General features: G+C 33.5%; 1 protein-coding gene across 7 annotated transcripts in view; it reads right to left on the reverse strand.

Annotated features, from left to right (window-relative positions):
* Positions 1-20,356, reverse strand: part of STXBP5L (syntaxin binding protein 5 like) — a 243,509-nt gene that overhangs the window by 76,968 nt on the left and 146,185 nt on the right. For 4 of the 7 annotated variants that reach the window (XM_036218789.1, XM_016158809.2, XM_016158808.2 and 1 more), the window contains one exon: positions 18,712-18,783. The exons of 2 other annotated variants lie outside the window; for them this stretch is intronic. In XM_036218789.1, coding sequence (XP_036074682.1) covers positions 18,712-18,783 — 72 coding nt within the window. Of the gene's footprint in view, positions 1-18,711; positions 18,784-18,871; positions 18,878-20,356 lie in introns of all 7 variants that reach the window. One more of the 7 variants, XM_036218790.1, reaches the window with a different exon arrangement.

The raw sequence follows: 20,356 nt of genomic DNA on the forward strand, positions 1-20,356 counted from the left end.
TGAACAACTGGCTATCAGAAGATAAAATTCTTTTGGGTACAATGAATTAAATCAACTTTAATTTTTCTAAGGATAATCTTATAATTTCTAAGGATATATACCTGTAATGTATATTAATTGAAAATATAATAATATTTGAAGTAGTAACTTATGAACGTTGAAATATCAGTATTCTTTAAAAAATCAGTAATCTTTAACATACTAATACCCAGTACAGAAGTATCTCCATATAAATAAATAGCCTATAATTTGGGAGATTTTACTACCAAATCACTATTTGCCATATAAATGTTCTGGTATGAATGTTTTCCAATTTGATGGACATTTTGGCCAGATAATTTTTTGCTGTAGGGTGGTATAATGTAGGATTTTTAGCAGTATCTGTGGTTTCTACACACTAAATGCCAATAGAGCACTCCTTCCCCCAGTTATGACAACTAATAATGTCTTCAGATATTAACAAATATCCCCTCAGGGGACAAAATAATCCTTCACTGAGAACCGCTACTCTAAGTTATATTAGCATGTTTTTATTTGTTTGACTCATATTGAGATTACTGTTAACTAAACTCTAGAAAATTCAGATATAATAGTATCTCTTCATTTTTTATTTCTTAGTTCATTTTTTAAATTCAAAATGGAAACATATTTTAGCTACTAATTACAGTTCAATGTAGTTGCTTTTCACCACAAAGTTTTAGACTAAGAAAATTTATACTGTAAAATTGATTTCAAAAAGAAAGGAAACCTATTAAAATATATAACTTAAAATCATTTCTCAATCAGATTTTGCATTTTTCAGTTTATCCCTCATTCCGTAGCACTCTCCTTTTCTTCTGTGTACCTGTTACAATAAAGAAAGCCTCCTATTAAATATCAATCTTTGCACATATGCCCTGATTCCCATTGTCTCTCACCTACTAAGGATTTTGCTCCTTTACTTTTTCCCTCTGTCCCTTATCACCAATCTCTTTTTCTATGAATTATTCCATATTCACATTAACTTTAAAATGTTAAATAATGAAATGAAAAAATAATTCCTCTTTTTAATGCTTTATTCCAGTCCAGGTACCAACCTATTTTCTGCACTCATTTATAAACAAACATCTTGAAAGAGTTATCTAATTGTGTTGTTTTTTTCACTTGCCACTCCCCAGACTAATATAATTTTGGTTTCTATCCAAATACTTTCCCAAAACTACTTTTTAAAGGGTCACTAATAACCTTCACAGGACAAGACCAGCCACTAGTCAATTCTCTGAGCTTACCCTACTTATCCTATTTTTAGTATTTTATGTGCCTGTCCACTTCTTGAAACACTTTTCATTTTGACTTCTGCAACAGTCTCCTCATTTTTTTCTCTTCTCTCTATCAAGTCCTCTTTACAAATCCTCTGGAATTTAAATGTTGAACTTCTTGATGTTTCTATCCACAATGCTTTTCCTTCCCTCAGCTCTCCCCCTCCCCAACTAGGTAATTTCTGTTATTTCCATGCCATTATATACTATCTATATGCTAAAGATTCAAACCATAGCCCTGAAATTTAGATTTATTTATCTTTTCACTTGGCATCTTTACCTGGTTAAATATGATGACAGATAACCAAAATTTAACATGTCTAAAACTGATTTCTTTATTCCCTACCATCACACATCACCCAAACCTAGTGTCCTCATCTTTATAAATGATACGATACAATCAGTGGCCCAAGACAAAATTCGGAGATAATGTTTGATTCTGCTCTCTATATTCCACATTGAATTATAATGAGCAGCTGTTTAATTTACTGGTTCTTGGACCTATCTTCTTCTTTCAACAACATTGCTATCACACTGGTCAAAACCACCTTCACCCCTTGCCTGGAGTACAATACTGGCCTCCTAACTGGTACACTGACTTTCTTTTCTATTTGGCACCACATATTTTCATTCAGCAGTATGATATTTTAAAACATAAAACATGTCATCCCCCTGCTTAAAATAAAACTGAATTTCTTAAAATTGCTCCAGAAGCTATATGATCTTACTCTGCTCATCCAGACATCAAAACCTTAATCCATTTTTCCCTCTCAATCACTACACTGCCAGTTTCCTTGGCCTTTTTTATTTCTAGAAGATATTTAAGCCCTTTACAACCATCAAACCTTCTTATAAGCTGTTTGTTCTGCTAGAAATACACTGCTCTCTGCTCTTCATGTGAATTTTTTTAGGCTTTATTAAGGTTTAATTGACATATTTCTAAAGTATATGATTTAATAAATTTTGACATATGTATACACTTGTGAAAACAACTCCACAAACAAGTTAGTAAACATATGCCCAAGAATTTCTTTGTATCCTTTTGTAACCTTCTCTTCTAGCCCTCCCCATAAGTGCCTCACCCCATCCCCAGGCAACCACTGATCTGCTTTCTGTAACAATGCATTTGGAATTTTATATAAATGAAATCATACAGTATGCATCTTTTTTGTCTGATTTCTTTTCTACAGTGTAATTATTTTGAGATTTTTCCATGTTGCAGCGTGTATCAATAGCACATTCCTTTTTATTGCTTAGTAAACCATTAAATGCATATACCAGAATTCGCTTATCCATTTACCTATGGAGACTTTCATTCTTTCAGTTTTTGACTACAGAATTTTAAGTTTTTGGTTGCTATGAATGTCTTTGTATATGCTTTTATTTATCTAGGGTAAATAACTAGATGTAAAAACGATAACATTATAAGTGTGCGTTTAAATCTTTAAGGACCTCCCAAATGGTTATACCATTTTACATTCCCACCAGTAGTGTGGGAGGGTTCTATTTTTTCCTCATTCTTGCCAGTACTTAGTATGATCAGTCTTTTTAATTTTAGTCATTAAAATAGATGTATAATGATAGCTCATTTAGTTTTAATTAGATGAATGTTGTTGAGTATCTTTTTGTATGCTTATTTTTTGTCACTAAGTCTCTTTTGTGAACTATTTATTAAAATCTTTCGCTCATACTTTTATTGGGTTGTTTATCTTAGTTTTGAGAATTAAAAAAAATATTCTAGATAGAAGTCCTTTATCAGATATATGCTTTACAAATATTTTCTCCTAGTCTGTGTTTTAACTTCATTCTCATACTGTCTTTTGAAGAATAGATATTTTTACTTTTGAAGAAGTCTAATTTATCCACATGTTCTTTTATGGAGCATTTAATTGGTATCCTATATAAAAAAAACTTGTGTCTAAGGTCACAAAAACTTTTTTCTGGGTTTATAGTTTCAGATTTTATATTAAGGATCATGATCCATCATAAGTTAATTTTTTAAAAGTTGGTATGAAATATGAAGCACAGTTAATTTTTTTATACTAGATATCCAATTATTTAAGTACATTTCTCTACTTAATTGACTTTGCCCCTATGTCAACAATCATTTGCTCATGTATATATGGGTGTATTTCTGGAGATTTTATTGAGTTCCATTGATCTATTTGTCTCTGGACCAATACCAAGCTGCTAACTAGTAACACTAGTTTTTTAAACGTCTTGAAATCAGGTAGTATTGGTCCACCAACATTTCTTTCTTTCTTTTTTCTTTAATGAAGTATAGTTGGTATACAATATTATATTAGTTTCAGGTGTACAACATAGCCAGTCAACATTTACATATCTTACAATATACTCAACACACTAAGTCCAATAACCATCTGTCACTGTGCAAATTTATCACTATTATTGATGATATTCTCCTTCATCTTTTTCACCCATTCCTCCACTCTCCTCCCCTCTGGCAACCATCAGTTTGTTCTTAATTTCTATTTTGTTTCGTTTGTTCATTTGTTTTGACTTTTTAAAAATTCCACACAAAACTGAAATCATGCAATATTTGTCTTTCTCTAACTTATTTCACTTAGCATAATATCCTCTAGGTCTATGCATGTTGTTGCACATGGCAGGGTTTCTTTTTTATTACTGGGCAATGTTCCATTGTATATATGCTACATCTTCATCCATTCATCTATCACTGGACACCTAGGTTACTTCCATATCTCGGCTATTGTAAATAATGCTGCAGTGAACAAAGGGGTGCATATATCTTTAGTTTTTGTTTTTTTCAGATTAATACTCAGAAGTGGAATTACTGGGTTGTATGGTAGTTCTATTTTTACTTCTTTGTGGAATCTCCATACTGTTTTACATAGTGGCTGTACCAATTTGCAGTCTCACCAACAGTGCACAGGGGTTCTTTTTCTCCACATCATCAATAATGTTTGTTATTTTTGACTTTTTGATAATAGCCATTCTAACAGGTGTGTGATATCTCATTTTGGCTTTGATTCGCATTTCCCTGATAATGATGTTAAGTATCTTTTCATGTATCTGTTAGCCACCTGTACATCTTCTTTGGAGAAATATGTCTTCATGTCCTCTGCCAATTTTTTGATTGAATCATTTTTTGTTAACAAGTTGCATGAGTTCCTTATATATTTTGGATAACAATCCTTTATTGGATATATCCTTTGTGAATATTTTCTCCCATTCAGTAGGTTGTCTTTTCATTTTGCTGATGGTTTTGTTCTAGTGCAGAAGCTTTTTAGTTTAATAAGATTCCATTTGTTTATTTTTTTATTTTGTTTCTCTTGCTCAAGGGGATATATCCAAAAAGGTATTACTCAAATTGATGTTAAATAATTTCCTATGCTTTCTTCTACCAGTTTTATGGCTTCAGGTCTTACATTTAAATCTTTAAACCATTTTGGGTTTATTTTTGTATGTGGTGTAAAAGGGTAGTCCAAGTTGATTTTTTTTTTATGTATCTGTTCAATTTCCCCAGCACCACTGTTGAACAGACTATTTCTCCATTTTATATTTTTGCCTTCTTCATCATAGATTGATTGACCATATAGACTTGGGTTTATTTCTGGGCTCTCTTTTCTGTTTCATTGACTTACAAGCCTATTGTTGTGCCAGTACCATACTGTTTTGATTGTTATAGCTTTGTAGTATAGTTTGAAATCACGGCATCTGATGCCTCCATCTTTCTCAAAATTTCTTTGGCTATTTGGGGGTCTTTCTCAAAATCTCTTTCTCAAAAATACTTTAACTATTTGGGGTCTTTTGTGCTTCCATATAAATTTTAGGATTATTTGTTCTAGTTCTGAGAAGAATGCTATGGAAATTTTGATAGAGATTACATTGAATCTGTAAACTTCATTGGTTACTGTGGTCATTTTAACAATATTAATCCTTCTAATCCATGAGCTTGGCATGTCCTTCCATTTATTCGTGTCCTCTTCATTTTTTCTTCAATGTTTATAATTTTCAAGTACAGGTCTTTACCTCCATGAGTTCTTTATATATTTTAAATGTTAACCCCTTATCAGATAGATCATTGATTAATATCTCCTCCCTTTCCATAGGTTGTCTTTTTGTTTTGTTGATAGTTTCTTTCTCAATATAAAAACGTATTAGTTTGGCAGTGCTATTTGTTTTTTTTTTCTTTTATTCCCTTTCCCTGAGGACACATATCCAAAAAAATATTACTAAGAGTGATGTCAAAGAATTTACTGCCCATGTTTTCTTCTAGAAGTTTTATAGTTACAGGTCTTACGTTTAAATCTTTAATTTGTTTCTTTTGTATACAGCATAAGAAAGTGATCCAGTTTCACTGTTTTGCATGTCTGTCCTATTTTCCCAATACCATTTATTGAACCTACTATCTTTATTCTATTGTATATTCTTGCCTACTTTGTTGTATATTAATTGACCACATAGGCGTGGGTTTATTTCTGGGCTCTCTCTCCTGTTCCATTCATCTCCGTGTCTGCTTTTACACCAGTACCATGCCATTTTGCTTATTATAGCTTTGTAGTACAGTTTGATATCAGGTAGCACAATAACTTTCTACTTTGTTTCTCTTTCTTAAGATTGCTTTGGCTATTTGAAATATTTTATAGTTCTAAGTAAATTTTAGGATTATTGGTTCAAGTTCTGTAACAAATGTCATTGGTGTTTAGACAGAGACTGCATTGAATCTATGAATTGCTTTGGGTAGTATGAACATTTTAACAAAATTAATTTTTCCATCAATAAACATGGTGTAGCCTTCAATTTGTTTGTACCTTCTTCAGTTTCTTCAATTTCTACAGTTTTCTGCATTCAGTTTTTTACCTCTTTGGTTAAATTTATTCTTAGGTATTTTATTCATTTTGATGTAGTTGTAAATGAAATTGTTTTTATTAACTTCTCTTTCTGTTCATTATTGGCACATAAAAATGGAACCTATTTCTGAATATTAATTTTGTATCCCGATACTAAACTGCATTCATTTATTCATTAGTTCTAACAGTCTTTTGGTACAATCTTCAGGGTTCTCTCTGTATAGTATCAGGTCATCTGCAAATAATGACAGTTTTACTTCTTTCTTTCCAATTTGGATGTCTTTTATTTCATTTTCTTTTCTGATTGCTGTGTGTAGGGTTTCCAATACTACTTTGAATAAAAGTTACGAAATTGGAAATCATCATCTTATTCCTGATCTTAAAGAAAAAGCTTTCTGCTTTTCACTGTTGAGTATGATGTTAGGTGTGGGGTTGTCATACATGGTCTTTATAATCTTGAGTTATGTTTCCTACATTGCTGAGAGTGTTTATTATAAATGGATGTTGGATTTTGTCAAATGTTTTTTCTGTATCTATTGATATAATCAGATGATTTTCATCCTTTATTTTGGTTATTTTATCATTTAATTGGTTTGTGGATATATCAAAACAGCCTTGAATCCCAGGAATTAATCCTGGTTGAACATAATGTATGATCTTTTTAGGGTATTGCTGAATTCTGTTTCCCAATATTTTGTTGAGGATCTTTGCATCTATATTCATCAGAGACGTTGGCCTATATTTTTCTTTTTGTTGTTGTTGTGCTTTTGTCTAGTTTTGTTATCAAGGTAATGCTGGCCTCATAAAATGAGTTTGGGAGACTAAAGGATAGGTATGAATTCTTTTTTTAATGTTTGGCAATATTCACGTGTGAATCCATGTTTTCCAGTGTTTTTGTTTGTGGGGAGTTTTTTGATTACTGATTCAATTTTGTGAGGACTTTTAGGTTTTTTTCATATATAAATATAAATAAACAAACAAACAAATAAATAAATAAATAAATTTTATGTATATATATATTTGTTTCTTCCTTATTCAGCCTTGGAAAATTGTGTGTTTCTTGGAATTTATCCATTTCTTCCAGGCTGTCCATTTAGTTGGCATGTGATTGTTCATAGTATTATCTTATAATCCTTTGTATTTCTGTGGTGTTGGTTAGTTTCTTTCTCTCTCTCTCTTTCTCTTTTTCTTTCTTTTTTCTTCCTTCCTTCCTTCCTTCCTTCCTTCCTTCCTTCCTTCCTTCCTTCCTTCCTTCCTTAATTTTGACCCTTTATGTCTTGCAAATCTTACCAATTCGTTCATGTTCAAAGAGCTAACTCTTGGTTTCATTGATCTTTTCTGTTGTTCTTTTTTTAAGACTCCATTTCATTTATTTCTCCTTTATCTTTATTACTTCCTTCCTTCTACTCACTTCAGACTTTGTTTGTTCTTCTAGTTCCTTTGGTGTAAGATTAGATTGTTTATTTGAGATTTTAAAATATAAATAATATATTTTATTTTTAAATTATAACTGACATATAATATTATTAGTTTCAGGTGTACAACATAGACATCTACATAACTCATGAATTAACCAATAAATCTAGTACCCATCTGACACCGTACACAGTTATTACAATATTATTGACTATATTCCTTTTGCTATACTTTATTTCTCCATGACTATTTTATAACTATCATTTCGTAGTTCTTAATTCCTTCTCCCTCTTCCATCTATTCCTCCAACTCCCCTCTCACCTTGTAACCCTCAAAATGTTCTCTGTATTTATGAGTTTGTTTCTGTGTTTTTTTGTTTGTTTTTTTCTTTAAATTCCACATGTATGTGAAATCATGACATCTGGCTTTCTCTATCTGACTTACTCTACTCAGCACAATACCCTCTAAGTCCATCATGAAATATCTTTTTCCATCCCTTTACTTTGTATGTGTCTTTTAATCTGAAGTGAGCCTCTTGTAGGCAGCATAAGTAAGGGTCTTGGTTTTTTTTATCCATTCAGCCACACTATCTTTTGATTAGAGCATTTTATTCGTTTTCATTTGAAGTACTTGTTGATAGATATGTAGTTGTAATTTTTTTATTCATATTTTTGATACTTTTTTTTCTGATTAAATAAGTCCCTCCAACCTTTCCTGTAATATTGGCTTGATGGTGATGAATTCCTCTAGCTTTTTCTTGTCCGGGAAGATCTTTATTTGCCTTCGATTCTAAATGATAGCTTTGCTGGGTAATCTTGGTTGTAGGTCCCTGCTTTTTATCACTTGGAATATTTTGTGCCAAGTCCTTCTGGCTTGCAAAGTTTCTCTTGAGAAATCAGCTAACAGTCTTATGGGTGCTCCTTATAGGTAACTAATTTCTTTTCTCTTGCTGCTTTTAAGATTCTCTTTGTATTTAACCTTTGGAATTTTAATTCTGATATGTCTTGGTGTGAGCCTCTTTGGATTCATCTTGTTTGGGACTCTCTGCACTTCCTGATCTTGTATGTCTATTTCCTTCACCATGTTAGGGAAGTTTTCAGTCATTATTTTTTGAAATCAGTTTTCATTCCTTGCTCTTGCTCCTCTCCTTCTGGTACCCCTGTGATGCAAATACTGTTATGCTTGATGGCAAAGAGGCCCCTTAAACTATGCTTCTTTTTTCTATTCTGATTAATTTTTTTTTTTTTGGTATGGAATAAATTAGTGGAATTGGTTTGCATGAGCCCACAGTTAGGAGAGGTGAAGTCTAAGAGAATCCCCTGGGCAGAGCAACCTGTGTTACCCAGGTTGGTAGAGACTCAGATATGGCAGCCACCTGTGTCTGCACACTGGGAGAGGGGTGGCCTCAATCGAGGAACAATGGATACTACCAATATTTCTTTCTGGGAGTAAGCAATTAATTACCTCCAGGCCTCTCCCTGAATTTAACAACTCAGCATCTCTCTGTATGTCCCTAGTCCTCTTCAAGCAGCTACCCCAGCACTGGAGCTCATAGAGAGTAAGTCTGTCACTGCATAAGTCTAGGCATGGGCCCTTTAAGTGGAATGTCAGCAACTCCTGCAGCTCTCCATCACACTCAGCCATGATCTTGTTTTTCACTCCTGGAGGTTGTGGGGACTTTTATTCCTGGCACTGGAAGCTGGGTGTGGGGCTAGGACATCTCATTTCTCAGGGGGCAGCGGGGAGAAGCAGCTCTGCTGCCAAGATAACCCTCCCAATTCTCTCCACCACCACACACCATTGTAGGACCAGGATGTTTTGCCTCTGCCTCTCCTACCAGTCTCAAAGTGACCTCTTATGTATGTCCCCAAGTGTAGGACTTCATTCAGTTCATCCAGACCTCAGGCAACTCTCAGTGATGGTTGCTCTGGAGTTTCATTATTTTGGTGTGGTTGCAAGAGGATATATGTACAGCAGTCTACCTTCTACGCTATCTTGATGGGTCTCTTTAGGTTTTTGTCTTGATTTTTGAGGTAGGCCTATATTGCTATAAAGTTCTTTCTTAAAATTGCTTTAGATGTGTTCCACAGGTTGGGGGTAATTCTGTCTTCATTTTCATTTGTCTCAAGGTATCTTATAATTTATTCCTTTATCTTGTTAGCCAATTCATTGTTTAGTAGCATTTTTTTAGCCTCCACATGTTTGTGTGTTTTTCCATTTTCTTCTTGTAATTTATTTTTAAATTCATACTATTATGATCAGAGAAGATGCTTGATATGATTTCAGTCCTCTAATTCATTGATACTCATTTTGTGGCCTAACATGTGGTCTATCCTGGAAAATATTCCATGTGCACTTGAGATAATGTATATTCTGCTTCTTTTGAGTAAAAAGATCTTAAAAATATCAATTAAGTTAATCTGACCTAATGTGTCATTTAAGGTTGCTGTTTCTTTGTTGATTTCTTGTCTGGATGATCTATCTATTGTTATCAGTAGGGTGTTAAATTCCCTTACTATTATTGTCTTACTGTTGATCTCTCCCTTTACGTCCATCGGTTTTTGACTTACATATATAGGTGCTCTTATGTTGTGTGTGTACGTGCTTATGATACATATATCCACTTGGTCGATTTATCCCTTTACCATTATAAAATGCCCTTGTCTCTTGTTACAGCCATTAGTTTAAAGTCTATTTTGTCTGATATAAGTATTACTACTCCATTTTTTTAATATCCATTTGCTTAAAATACATTTTTGCATCTCTTTATTTATAATCTGTATGTATCTTTCAATTAGAAGTGGGTCTCTTATAGGCAGCATATATATGTCTTGGTTTTTTTATTCATTCAGCCTCCCTGTCTTTTTATTGGAGCGTTTAGTCCATTTACATTTAAAGTAATTATTGCCCGGTATGTAGTTATTGGATTTTGAATGTTTTTTCATTGTTTTTGTAGTTCTCCTATGTTTTTTAAATTCTCTTCTCTTGTATATTAACGACTTTCTATAGTGTCATGTTTGGATTCTCTTCTCTTATTTAGTAATATGTCAGATTTTTGGTTGTGATTACCAAAAACCCTTCACATATATCAAGCTATGTTTATGGCAGTCTATTTTAAGTTGATGGTAATTTAAGTTTGAAAATATTCTAAAATCACTATAATTTATAGTCATCTCTTCTATGTTAATTTTGTAATAATTTTTTACTTCTTTTGTGTGTTGTGTGCATCCCTTAATTTATTACACATGACCTTCCAACTTTACTTTTTAACCTTTGTATTATCTCTGTCATCAGTTTATCCACTGCTTTTTTAAGTGTTTACCTTTGTTAGTGAGAATTTCTTTCCTATTTTCTTATTCATATCTGTAATCCTTTTTTTTTCCCTTAAAGAAATTCCTTTAACACTTCTAGTAGTACTGGGTTAATGGTGGTGGACTCCTTTAGCTTTTTCTTACCTGAGAAAATCTTTCTCTCTCCTTTGAATCTAAATGATAGCCTTGCTGGGTAGAGTAGTGTTGGCTGTATGTTGTTCTTTTTATACTTCTGAATATTTTATGCTACTCCCTTCTGGCCCAGAAAGTTCTATTTAAAAGTCATCTAATAGTCTAATGGGAGATCCCTTGTACTAACTAATTGCTTTTCTTTTACTACTTTTAAGATTTTTCTTTATCTTTAACTTTGGTAGTTTATTATGATGTGTCTCAGTGTGGGTCTCTTTGGGTTTATCTTGTCCGGGACCTTATGCACTTCCTGGATTAATATGTCTAGTTCCTTTGTCAGTTAGAAAAGTTTTCAGTCATTATTTCATCAAATAGGTTTTCAAACCCTTGCTCTGTCTTGTCTTTCTGGTATCCCTATGATGCAAATGTTGGAACCTTTGATGTTGGGACTGTTTAGCAGGAAGTTCCAAGCATGCCTTTGGGCCAGCCACTGCTTGTTTGGGATTTGTGAACCTTTGATAAATTTTAAGAATGTTCACACATTGGATTAGTGGAGAAAAGCTGCTGGAAGCTGCTTAAACCGGGTGTACTAATTGGATTGGGCAGGTCTCATGGAATCTTGGGGGTGGGGGTACAGTTAGAGAATTTAATAGAGAGCCTATAATTAGCACCCACTTGAGCATGTTGGCTGGTTCGGAGGAGCGCTCTACAAAGGAGTAACTGAGCCTGCCATTGCTGCTGTTCCAGGAGAGAGCTGTCCTGACTCTTGTTTCCCTAGTCTTCCCCCTGAAGTTTGTCAATTCACTGCTCCCCATATGTCTCTGACTCTTTTCAAGCTGATGCTTCTGCACTGAACCTCAGAGCAAGTGAGTTTGTGAGGGAACGAGTCAGTGTGCAGGCCCCTCAACAAGAATGCCTGGGACTCCAGCAGGCTTCTGTCTCATTGGATGCAATCCCCACTGGTTTTCACAGGCAGATATTATAGGAACTCCTCTTACTGTCACTGGTGCCCCAGGCTGGGGAGTCAGGTGTGGGATGGGACCAGCTTCTCCTCAGGGGGTACCTCCATGGCTGAGATATCCCTCCCAGTTCTTAATAACCACACTGTAGGTGTGGGAACTTTCTATTCCTCATCTATATCCCTCCTTACTAGTCTCTACATGCCTACTTTTTTATATCCTTAGTTGTAGGACTCTGTTCAAGTAGTCTTCAGGTGGTTCTCAATGATAGTTGTTGCATAATTTAGTTGTAATTTTGATGTGGTCATGGGTGAATGTGTTGATCTCTTTCCTTTTGATGGGATGACTTTCTTTAGCACTTTGGGTTCCTTTCCCTATTTTTTTGTATATATTTGTAGGTGTTTGTTTATGGTTACCATGAGGTTCATATATATCCATCTATACCTATAGCAGACTATTTTACCTGATAGGTGTTTTAAGTAAAATGCATTCTTAAAGAACTATACTTTTAATCCCCCCTTCCACTCTGTTTTTGATGTCATAATTTATATATTTTTTTGTATCTCATTACACTTTATGGTAGTTACAATTTTGCTACTTTTATCTTTTAACCTTCGTATTATCTTTTTGTCTTCTTAAGTGATTGGTTTACTGTGTATATTATATATTTGCTTTTACCAGTGAGATTTTTTTTCTTTCCTGTATTATTTCTAATTACAGTGTTGTCTTTTTTGCATAAAGAAGAATCTTTATAATTTCTTGTAAAACTAGTGTAGTGGTGATTTCCTTTAGTTTTGTTTGTTTGGGAAACTATCTCTCCTTCAAGTCTGAATAATAACCTTGCTGTCTATAGTGTTCTAGGTTTTAGGCTTCTATATTTCAACACTTTAAACATTTCCTGCCACTTCTCTCTGGCCTGTAAAGTTGCTCCTGAGAAATCAGCTGACAGCCTTATGGGGTTTTCCTTATATGCTAGTTGTTTCCATCTCGATATCCTTAAATTTTGCCTTTTTTTTTTTTTTTTAACACTGTGTCTTAGTGTGGGCCTAATGGGTTCTTCTTGCTTGGAACTCTGTGCTTCATGGACCTGGATTTCTGTTTCTTTCCCCAATTTCTTTTCAGTTGTTATATCTTCAAATATTCTTCCTTCCCCCATTCTCTCATTATTCTCCATCTTGAATTTCTATCATGTGAACATTAGGGCTCTTGATGTCTCACCAAAAATCATTACTATTTTTTAAATTATTTTTTCATTTTGTTCCTACTGGGTGATTGCCAATCTTCTGTCTTCTTGGTTGCTAATCCATTCTTTTGTATTAACTAATCTATTGTTGATTCCTTCTAATGTATTTTTTTTTATTTCACCTATTCTTCCTGATTGTTCTTTACAATGTTTTCTAACCCCCTTTTTTTTTGACATTCTGAGTCCCTCTATTCTAGCCTCAAGTTTGTTGAGGTGCTTATGACCATTTCTTTGAATTCTTTATCAAGCAAATTACTTATCTGTTTCATTAGGGTTTTTCTCCAGGATTTTCTCTTATAACTTCATTTGGACCATATTCTTCTGTCTCTGCATTTTTTTTTTTTGACTTTGTGTTTGTTCCAATGAGTTAAATAAAATAGCTTTCTCCCAACCTTGACAAAGTGGACTATGTGTAGACCGAATGCTGGATGATTTTGGCAGGCTAGCTGCAGCCAGGATAGGAGACTGGTGTGCCATTTGGCCAGAAGGAGTGGTTTCCTGATGGAGCAGTCTGGTGTACACATGTATGCAGTAACTCCCTGTTATTCTGGCTATCCATAGCCAGAAAGGAGTCTGGGTAGGGCAGCTTGATGCATGCACAGTTCCTTGCTCTTCTGATCTGGGTTGGGCAGTCCAGAGTATGCACAGCATGTCCTATTACTTTAATTGTCTGTTACCCAAGTTGGGTCTGGGTAGCCCTGTGTGCATGTACCCCAGCACTTTGCTAATTCTTTGCTTTCTCCTGGCACATCAGCCCTAGGTTCTCACACAATAGTTCTACACCAGTTCTGTAACTTTTCAAGGTATGGCAACCCTGTATGAGCTGGCAGCAGCACTCCTACGAGTTCCACACTTACTCTGAATGGGGCAACCCTATGTGCATGTACTGTAGCACTTTGCTAGTTTTGTACCTTCTCCAGGTGGGGCAGGGCCACATGGATGTGCATCAATACCCTACTATGTCTGCACTTTCACTGGATGGGGCAACACCACATGTGGGCACTAAAGCACTTCGATATTTTCATACTCTCTCTGGGCACGAGAAGCCCATGGGCACATCACAGTGGGTACACAATGGAACACCTTGCTGTGCTTTCTAGATCAACCTCAGGGTAAAGCGGCCCCATGCCTGTGAGCTATGGCATCCTCCTTTTTCTACTGGATGTAGTTCAGAAGGGTTTGCTAGAGACACACTGCAGCATCCTCTCAGGTCAGCCATGGCCCAGGGATAGAGCTCTTGCCCGCATTGGAAACATATACAATGGTGCTCATTGGGTTCTCTAGTCAGCCTGGAGAGTTCCCTCAGCTTCCAGAGAGTTCTCGCAGTTTCACTATGTAATCTCTTCTTTGTCATGTAAAAGCTGTTCAATTTTTCCTCAGTTATCTTTCAGGAGGAACTGCTGTAAATATAGGTGTACATTCCGTGTGTTCTTGGGAGGAAGTGAGCGCATGTCCTCCTTGCTGCCTATCTTGGTCCCACGTCTCAATGTTGTTCTTTTTAAAAGCTGTTTTGGCTACTCTTAATCTTTTCAATTTCTGCATGGACTTTAGAATCAGTTTGTCAGTTTCTATTAAAAATCTGAATTTTGGAGGGGATTGTATTAAGCTACAGATAAATTTGGAGAGAACCGACATTTTAATACTATCAAGACTTCCGAAACATGAACATAGTATAATTTTTCATTTTAGGACATTTTTCACTTTAGCAATGTTTTCTGGTTTTCAATGTATGAATCTTTCAGATCAATTGCCTAATTTATGATTAAGTGTTTCATATTTTTATCCATTATAAATGGAATTTTCAAATTTCAATTTTGGATTGTTGTGAGTATAGAAATAAAATTGATTTTCATTGAATTTTGTATATTGATCTCATATCCTGCACTTTGTTAAATTAACTTATTAGTTCCAGTAGCCCTTTTGTAGATTTTGACCATGGTACCATGTCTATGACAAAAGATAATTTAAAACTTCTTTTCCAATCCTGATAACTTTTATTTTACTTGCCTGACAATACTGGCTAGAATTTCCAGTACAGTGCTAACTAGACGTAGATGCGAATTATAATTTTTTTCTTATCTGGCTTGTGGGAATGACACTATTTTCTTTGAGTGTTGGAAACTGTTTCATTTAATTCTTTCAGACAGGTCTTTACCTGTCTCTGGTTAGTTTCATCATATGTATGTGAGGATTTGTACTTTGTTGAGGAGGAAACTCTGTATATGTCTGGGATCTTCTCTTTGTGAACTTTAGCTGCTTTGGTTTTCCTAGTTTTTCAGCTCCATCTCAACTCAGGGTGCCCACTGATTTTCTTCTGGATTTCCCTTCATCTCTTTGCTGCATTCTAGAAACTCTCTCAGGGCAGTAAAAATGTATAGTTTTAGGGTTCATTTCTTTCTACTTTTCATTGCTGGATGTCCCGTGTTTTAAAAAAGTTATATTTATATGGTTTTTGTTTGTTTATTTCAGGCAGGAGGTTAAATCTGGTCCCTATTACTCTATCTTGGTCTAAAGCTTTGTCCAAATCTTCCTATCTTGCGAAGTATCACTTAAATGTTTCCACCTCAGATAGGCTCATCTCTGATCAGCACTCTCAAAAATAGGTCCATCTTTCCTCTTATTTCATTTTCCTCTTTGATAGCATTGCCATCTTTTTTCCAAATATAATAATATATCTATGGATTGAGAAAACTTTTTTCATTTATTGTTTACCATAATTTTTGCTGATTTTTCTTCCTTGAGGCATTCCTTATTATTTATGATTCCCCACACTCTGAAAAAAACATGCAGTAAAAGAGGGAAAGCATATATAGGCTTGACACTTTCCAAAGTCTTTCATAGATTGGTTGTGATTCTGAAATTTAACCTCTCTGTGGTTTGATTCATCTTTCAGCATAATAACAATATTTATAGAAATGCTTTTACAAACATTAACCCAGAAAATCTCCAAAAGTCTCTAAAAAAGGTAGGTATTATGATTTTTAATTTATATATAATAAAGAAACTCAGAACAGTTAAATGACTTGCTTAATATTGTAAATACAATGAATAGATAAATTAAAAATACATAAATTGATATAACCCTATTGACTCTGTTTGTCACTCTTTCCAAAACATTTAATTGCTTCCATAAATCACAATCTGTAAAACAGAGGGGTTTTTTGAGCTATAAAGTTTTATTATGCTATGATGTGGAAAATTTGCAGGTGAGAATTTAAAGGTTTAGAGAATTTAAAGGTTTGTTACCTAACCTACATTACAAGATGGCCAGTGAAAGAGCTCAGGAAAAGATTGGAATTGAGATGTTTCTCAGAATGAAAATAATAAGGTTCAAAGTAGAATGTGATATCACTTTGAGAGTAAAATTGATGTAATATAATAAAATATAAAAATGAATTTTTGAGAGCACCTTGCCCAATATCCTCAATTGTGAAAAAATTTTAAAATGTTTTATTTTGAATATGTTATTTCATTAATTGAGGGTGGAAAAAATTGTTTATGATTATATAATAATGAAATTGGTTTCCAATGTACCTAAAACTTTGAGACATAGGATAATATAGTAGAAAGCATATGAAGTCACTTTGGATCAGATAGGTCTAAGTTTTGTTCCCACTAATTCTGTGTGACTTTGAGAAACTGATTTAATCTCTTTCAATGTTAATTTTCTAATTTGTACTAATATCAATTTTCCTTAAAGAGTTATAATGACAATTAAATAATATTACACTGAGTCAAATTGCTGAGCAGAATTTCAGAATAGAATAGACATTCAATGGAAGTGGGTTAAATTTCTCCCAAAAGGGTCAGTGAAGATATACTTTTCTGAAAGCTGGGAAAGAATTCATGAAAAGGCTGTACAGTCTCAAAAATTTTAGAAATGTAACCAGGTTATATGATCCAATAGTTAAAGTCAAATTTTCATAAAATTTATTTCTAAAAGCAAATTCCAAAATATACCTTTAAGTCAATAAAGAATCTGTCTCATCAAAATATATGACATTGATTAGCAAGAGAAGGCTTTAAAACATCTGATTTCAAATCTCAGAGCTTGTCTGAGCCCCCATGTAGCCTACTGATGGAGACATGGAGGATCTCTTATGGCTTTGTAATGACTTGATTTCACCTCTGTCTTGACACTTTAGGTCTTTGTTTAGAAAAACCTATGATTTCTTTTGCAAAATTCTAATGAACCCAGTAACTACAGAAGCTATTTCTGCCCTCATTTGTCAAATTTGAAAAGCCCCTTGTCTGTTCATGTGAGCATAAAGAGCCTGTTGCCATTCTCTATCCCACTACCATCATCATTTACTTACTGAGTTCATACCTGTGCTGGATGTAGAGGATATAAAGAGACTATGTATAAAAGTAAACGTACAAACAAATCTAGGTAACATACAAACTAAATGGTTCGAACACTACTGTGTACAAGCCTGGCAAAACAGAGAGCAGTAGAAGCCAACATAGATATCATTGTTCTATCATAAGTCACCAGGAGCTGAGGCAGTAGGACCCCAAAAGGGGGTGCTCTGCTAGAGCAGAAAACTAGGGAATACTTATGAGCAAAAATAAGTCACCTTCTGGGCACTTCCAGAAATTTTTTAAGGATTTCAGAGACTGACTTCCTTTAGCTAGAGGAACACAAAGTTTTAGGCTTCAATAAGTGATGTAATTCCATTAATATCTACAACCTAGTGAAAAGAAGTCTGAAAAAATTCAAAATATATACAACATATGTGAGTGTATATTTTATATAACTATGAGGTCATCTTTTTTATTAAGAAATGTGCTTTTTAAACATAATGTACTGATTTGCATATTATAAATTGCTCATGTCAATAATATTTACTCATAATATTACTAGTATCTTCACCTCCAATCATACCTTCATTCTCTACTTTTTCTGCATGAGTTTTTAAAATTGCTTACTCCACTATCTTTAGATTTACATTTGCTACCATGGTAAATATTAATGACTTTTATTTGTAAATTTAATTGTCTACCTTCACAGTGTTTGGTATCTAAAATCACTACAGAAATGTTTGTATATTCTATTTTAATAAAAAACATCAGAAATTAGGGATACTTAGCTACTTCTATGAAATCTAATTACTTAGAAGAAGCAAAATTTGTGGCCTGTTAGAATAGTTTTAGAAAATGGCCAAAGGCACAAGGTTTCCAAAATAAGAAAGCATTCAATTATTGACACTGATAAATCACATTCATTATTTACAAGGACACCCTCCTCAAAACAAAAGAGAATGACTCTTGGATTAATAGGACATGATCTTCATGATTTAACTAAATACTGAAACAATGGATATGAGTAAATGGGTCTATGACAATAAATTTTTGAAATATTTTTATAATTTTAATTAAAATTATCAGGTTGCACTTCCATAACGAAACAAAAATTTGCATGCATGCTGAATGTGTTTTTAAAAACACATTACTGAGCATAGATGTATGGATTTAACTCAAGCATTATAACTTAAAATGCCTAACCTTTATAGAACTTACTCTGATAAGAAGTACGGATCCGTTTCGTTAAATCAGGATAAAAGTTAGACAGGCCACGCATGCAAAAGTTGTCTTTGGAACATGCCAGAACACCAGCATCAGCAGCAGGCAGAGGAAAGAGAAAAAAAATAGTCTAAAGTGAAAGGAAGTGATATCATACCAGAATCTAGAACAGCCAAGATGAAGAAATTGCCGCAAGTTTAGGTAATCAAATTAGAGAGAAGATATTAAAAAATCAAATTAGAGAGAAGATACTAAAAAAAAAAAAAGCCAATTAGAAAGTAAAGGGTGATAGATGAATGATGAGAATGCAGTATTAATTTCATTTAATCAAATTTAAAAATAGATGGCATATTTCTTATATGTTTACATAATAAACTTATATATAAGTACCTCATAAATGTAAAAAATAGTTGTCTTTAATTTTCAGTATTAAAAGGATAGCTTATGGATATTAATCTTTAATGTTTTAGTAACAAAGCAAATACTCATTTTTATACATTAAGTATGAAATTTATGACTTCATGGTTTTACCTGATTTTAATGTCATCAGTTCTAAGCTCTAATCATAAATGTTGAGGCTCAATGAGTTTAATTAAATAACATTTGTATTACCTTTGTCAAAATATATACTTCGTTATTTCATTGTGTATATCCAGCAAGTGATTTAGATGCTGTCATAGGATCCAAAGCTTTTCTAATTGAATTGGTGCTTTTAGTATGCAAGGAATGCCTACTATCCCTTAACATCTTCCTAACATAGTCTACAAACTTTCAATAATCAGCCTTCTCTTTCCAAACCATGAGAGAATCTTCATGCATGCATGATTTCTTATTCTGCCTTCCTTTCAAAAGCCATTAGTAATTGAGGCAGAACCTATAGAATTTGAAATTTCCAGCCCTCCTAAGATATTGCTAAAAGCTGCAATTCCTAACAAAACACAAAGGATCAAAACCAACAATTTGGAAAGGGTTGAGATTTACCAAAGAAAAATAAAGAGGGAAAATTTCAGTATATCAAGTAATTTTTCATTAGTCCAAAAGAAAACTTGTCACATTCAGATGTTCAATTTTGCACACCTGCTATTTAAAAAATAACACCTACTATTATGTACTTTTTTTTTATTTTAAAATATTCTTTCATGGGTATATTTAGTAGTCTTTTCAATATCCAATTAACGAAATTTTTAAAAACTGTCTAAAATTTAAATTAACTGTATATTTTCTGTCCTCTGACATAATAATGGATAGATGTATTTCTACCTTTTAGCCCAAGCAATTTTTAAACTATGTCAGTAGGCAGAAAATATACAAAATTTTGACAGTGTTTTCAAAGCCAACTATTTGGATATATGCTGCAATTTCAGTAAAACTTTGAATGATCTGGCATATCAAAGTTTGGCATTATGTAGAAAGTATTTCTTATATCATAATTAACCACATATATTTTCCTTTTACCGTTAAATAAATCAACTTATTGATCTTGTCAAGAAAAATGTCATCTTTCATAACATTATTAAATGTTAAATAACATTTAGTGCATTTGTTAAAATACTTCCTAGAAAGTCACCATTCAACAAGGAAAGATGACGTAAAATATGAGGTTAATTTAAATGAATGATTACTTTCAAAATATAACTTTTAA

This window comes from Rousettus aegyptiacus, unplaced genomic scaffold (assembly GCF_014176215.1).
Source record: "Rousettus aegyptiacus isolate mRouAeg1 unplaced genomic scaffold, mRouAeg1.p scaffold_m13_p_4, whole genome shotgun sequence".
Classification (NCBI taxonomy): Eukaryota; Metazoa; Chordata; class Mammalia; order Chiroptera; family Pteropodidae; genus Rousettus; species Rousettus aegyptiacus.